We start from the raw sequence: 4,498 nt of genomic DNA, 5'->3' as shown, positions 1-4,498 counted from the left end.
AGAGAGACGCGAGTGTTGTGCTCCAAACCCAGTTGCTGGGGTCAAAACAGGCTTTGCAAGAAGAAATCCAATCTCTTCAGTCCTGCCTCTGCACACCTCTGGCTAAAAAAGACACACCCAAGGCCAAATCACTGGCTGGAGTGAAACGTACCATTGCTTGATCTCCTCCTCTTTTTTCTTGAAGTTTTCTAGCTTTTTCAGGCCCTTCACTTTCTGCTGCTGCAGGGACTCTTCACTCTCCCACGTGCTATGGATGTACGACCAGCCTTTCCATTTGATCAGGTACTGAACTTCTCCCTCGTCCTTTTCGGGATCAAAGTCAGCGCTTGGGTTGCCATTGGCTTCGGTGGCATACACGGTGGTGGAAGCCCCGGTGGCTGCAGAAGAAACCACAGTCTGCAGTCAGCACCTCTGGTATCGAGCACGGGACATAAACTGCACTAGAGGGAAGTTATTCTTCTAATACATCTTCTGTGACAGCACAGAGAGTATCCTACAGATTCTGCAACCCAGTAAGACACACAAGTTTTCCATTCAACAGAATCTTTTTACATCTACCATAAATGCTTTTTCTTTAAATATAGTTCAGAGGTCTCTTGAAAATGTTTGTGACCATCCAGTTTTACACTTTGGTAAGGCCACGAGGACAAAACACTGGCTTTGTTTTCATTATGGCCTTGTCAACAGAGCCATGAAAACTGACTCTACTCCAAGATCTATTTTGTATTTTGAAGAACAGAAAAGCAAGAACTGCAGAACAATGAACGCACCTTTAAAATGAACACATGCTAAATGAAAGCTGCCAAGCACATAAACTTGACATTTTAGGTTTTTCAAGACTAGATTTTACAAAAGCTGCTAGAAGACCTAAGTAAGAGGCACAGAAGAAAGGGTGAAGAGCACTGTAACAATCTTTGGCCCCACTGTGAAGATGCAAAAGCATTGCACCAGCTCAAGGCACACTGTGAGTGCATGACTGACATCAGAAATAAAGGCTTTTTCCAGAACTACGCACCTCCTTTTTTTCCAAGCCTGATGTCCAAGACTTTCTCAATAGTTTCACTGTTGTCTTGTTGTTCATCAGCTCCTTCTCCAGTCATCTCTATCAGGTCATCAGAATCCGTCTCAAAATCATCATCTTCTTTGTAACTGAAGAAGATCAAAACCGAACTGATGAAAATCCCTTGACTCTTCCCAGTCCAGAAACAGAGGATGGCATGGACTTGAGGCGAGACTCCCCAGCATTCATCCTGGGGCTCAGTGCATGTTCAGCACATGCATTTTTCAAGTTAGCCGTTCAGTATTTTTCCCTGAGACACTCAGAGCTACACCTCATCAGATTAATACTTTCTCTGACCATGGCCAACACAGATGCTTCATGAGGAGGTGAAAAAATCCCTGCAGCAGCAAAACCATCAGCAGAGAACACCTCCTCTGCCTGGTGAAAGATTATTTTATGTTTAACAATAGAGGTCACAGAGCATCCAAAGGTTGTATGGGTGCCTACACTGCCCCAGGAACCGCACTTCTCACCTTTGATGAGCATTTAACCACCAAAACGTATTCTTCGGGTGGCTCTTTCTAAGTCCCCTATTAGGGCCGCCAAAAGGTGAGAAGGTACAAGGGGATTGCATAACGCTCTACAGCTCAACGATCTGCCCCACGGCATGACTTATCAGCCTCTCTCAGACAACTGGTGCAACTAGCACAGCTCATTTTAATCTATTATTTGCAATTCTTAATCTCATCTGAAACATCATGCAGACCTCTTCACATTTCTCTGAGGGACTAGTAAATATTCCCTCCTCTGCAGATGGCAAAAGCAGCAAAGAAAAGTTCCATGTTGGCAGCGTGAACCTGTCACAAGAACCACATCTCGGCCCAGGCGCATCTGCAGGGCAGAGCAGGGTCTCTGCCAGCTCACACGTGCAGCCAGGGCCCTCTGGTGCCCCGTCTCCCCAGCCTGCCCGCGTCATCAGGCAACCCCACACTTCCGGGTACCTGACGTTTTTGGCTGCTCTTCGTCGAGTTTGTCTTTTGGGGGTCTCATCATCTTCGTCATCATCATCATCGTCAGATGAGTCTGGTTTCTTTCTCTTCTTCCCACGCTGGGGTTTGTGAGCCTTTTTAACACCAGTTTTGGCCACAGTTCTAAAATAAGAATTAATAGAAAGCCGTAATACCACGTGTTTTACGTAAACATGCATTCTGGTAAGTCTTTAAGAAAGCATGAATCTCAAATGTTAAACTCCTACAGAGTTCGAACTACCATGGAAATCACTGCATCACTTGGTGGAGCATGAAACGGGTAGGTAAAAGAATAACTAGGTCCTGGGTTTACTGGTTGTAAACAGGGGTGATATAGCAGAAAACAACACATTCTTCAGTGACAAATGGAGATTACCTCTGCACCCAGCCCAGGCAGAAAAGACAGACTGAACCAGCCACGCCTTACCTCCTCTGGACAGGTCTCCTTGCTTTAATTTTCTTCGGTTCAGGCTCACTCTCGCCACTGGTGCCTTGCTCCCCTCCATCTTCATCCTCCTCTTCACCAGAGACTTCTCTTTTCCATTTATTTCTATGGTCAGAAACGCAGGTCACGAAGGGCAATCATATTTCCACACAAATTCTTGGCTCAGTCATTGAGCTTAATGCTAACAGGCCGTAATTACAAGAAAAAGCCCAAAACTGCACTCTTGGTTGTTCAGTGCAACGCAAGGACGACTTTATGGCACGATTCTCTGCTTTTGGGAAGAGGCCCCCCTCCCTCACCTAGGTTTTAGTTCACGTAGGGGCAAGTCTATCTGGATCGAGAGTGGCTCTTCACACAAACAACAGTGCTTGTGGCAGGTCTGTACCACCGGGTGGGCAAGTGCTTCAGTTCGTTTATTTCTCACTTCTGCATTTCTGAAAGGAGCTGGAAAACTAGGAGAACTGCTCACTTTCACTGACGGAGTACGAGCCACAACGTTACAGTTACATGATTTCCTTGTAGCCCAGAAAACGGAACAAGAAGTCTCCTGCCATCTAAATTCAGGCAATTAAAGTTTCCAAGTGTGAAGGCAAATCATGCCGTACCATTAGTGGGAGGAAGCAGGTTCTCTGTGGGCAACCCAGAGCAAAGCTCCAGCTCCGAAATGCCCTTTGAGGGAGTCTCTCCTCTCTCCAAGGGGTAGGTGGGGACTCCACACAGATTACTGCCCTTGCCCAGGAGAGGTCCGTACTACCACAGCCCCCCCTGCGCTTTACTACCTTCCTTCCTCTTCTGCACTGGCAAAAGACACAAGGGCAGGAGAAAAAGAGCTGGATCACGTGCCTGTGTTTAAGTTTCCTCCAGCAGGCAGCTTATACCTCCCTTCCATTCACTTTAGTGTTTAGTAAAACCAGGTGGTGTTTATTAGATGGAAAAAGGCAGCAGAATCTGACTGTTACGGTGATCAGACACTTCAAATACCCGTTATGGCAGGTCTTTTACTGTAGCAGAGGGTTATGAAAGTTAAAGGAGGATAATTTGGCATTTTATTCTCTATTAAAAAGGGGGGAGGAGCTGGAATTAAACTGTTTTAAGTACCTCTGAAGGAGAGTGAGTAACCTGATGGAGAAGCAAAAGGCTAACAGGAAGTAAACCTGACTTGTTCCGATTCTGTCACAGGCAAAGTGGGAAAACAAACAAATGAAATGGGAAATTGCCTCCATTTCGAGAGCCTTAAGCAACTTCAATTTTAGTCATCCAAAGTTTTATTACTGGAGATATTAAGTAACTTATTTTACAAGTTCTCCCAAACAATCCAATGCTGCTATGCTGAAAACTAAACCAAGACAAAGCACCACCGTTCCAAACCCTTTTCCTAAAAACTTACGTTCTTTTCATTTGCTTCTGGCCTCTTCTTTTTGGGCTCTCATTTTCAGATTCACTACTTGCCTTCAATTGAAAAGAAAGAAAATCAGGTTGTAGGCTTCGCTCTGGACCGCCTCCTCGAGGACGCAACCGAAAACACGTGCACGCGGTCTGAGCTCGGGCAGGGCCCGACTGCGCTCAGCGCAGGGCTCGGGCTGCTGTGCTCTCAGCGTGGAGGAGGTTAGCTCCACAGAAAGCCTGGAGAGCTCTACAACTGTTGTGGCATCCCTGAGCTCAGGGTGCGCAAGGTGCGACCCACCTACCCCTCCCTCAGCACCCACCTCCGATGCCTGGCAGACGGAGCAGTGGCCAGGCAGACTGGCAATGCAGGCAACACCCCACGGATGACAAAATCACAGGGTGAATTTAGCCCGCCAAACCTCGCACTGCCCGGCACTGGAGGCCCCAGAGAGCAAGCGGGCAGCTCGGCTGCTGCTACCCTGCCTATGGGGCAAGGCGAGCATCGCTCCCATGCGATGCTCAAGGATCAGGCCGCAGCATGACTTTGTGCTTTCTGGACAGCACTTCCAGGGCCTGCAGCAGGGCTACGGCTCAGCCAGTTTGCGAGGCTTTTAACTGGGAGAGCAGTGACTGGATGTA

At 47.4% G+C, this 4,498-nt stretch overlaps 1 protein-coding gene across 1 annotated transcript in view; it reads right to left on the bottom strand.

The window, feature by feature from the left end:
* Positions 1-4,498, bottom strand: part of CHD2 (chromodomain helicase DNA binding protein 2) — a gene marked incomplete at its 5' end in the record, with an annotated part of 38,825 nt that overhangs the window by 25,412 nt on the left and 8,915 nt on the right. The window contains 5 exon segments of the mRNA XM_010150183.1: positions 152-377; positions 1,016-1,149; positions 2,002-2,151; positions 2,456-2,578; positions 3,861-3,922. Of these exon segments, the coding sequence (XP_010148485.1) occupies positions 152-377; positions 1,016-1,149; positions 2,002-2,151; positions 2,456-2,578; positions 3,861-3,922 (695 nt within the window).

The sequence above is a fragment of the Eurypyga helias genome, unplaced genomic scaffold, assembly GCF_000690775.1.
Source record: "Eurypyga helias isolate BGI_N326 unplaced genomic scaffold, ASM69077v1 scaffold14184, whole genome shotgun sequence".
In the NCBI taxonomy this organism is placed as follows: domain Eukaryota; kingdom Metazoa; phylum Chordata; class Aves; order Eurypygiformes; family Eurypygidae; genus Eurypyga; species Eurypyga helias.
This window is presented reverse-complemented; position numbering and strand designations above follow the sequence as displayed.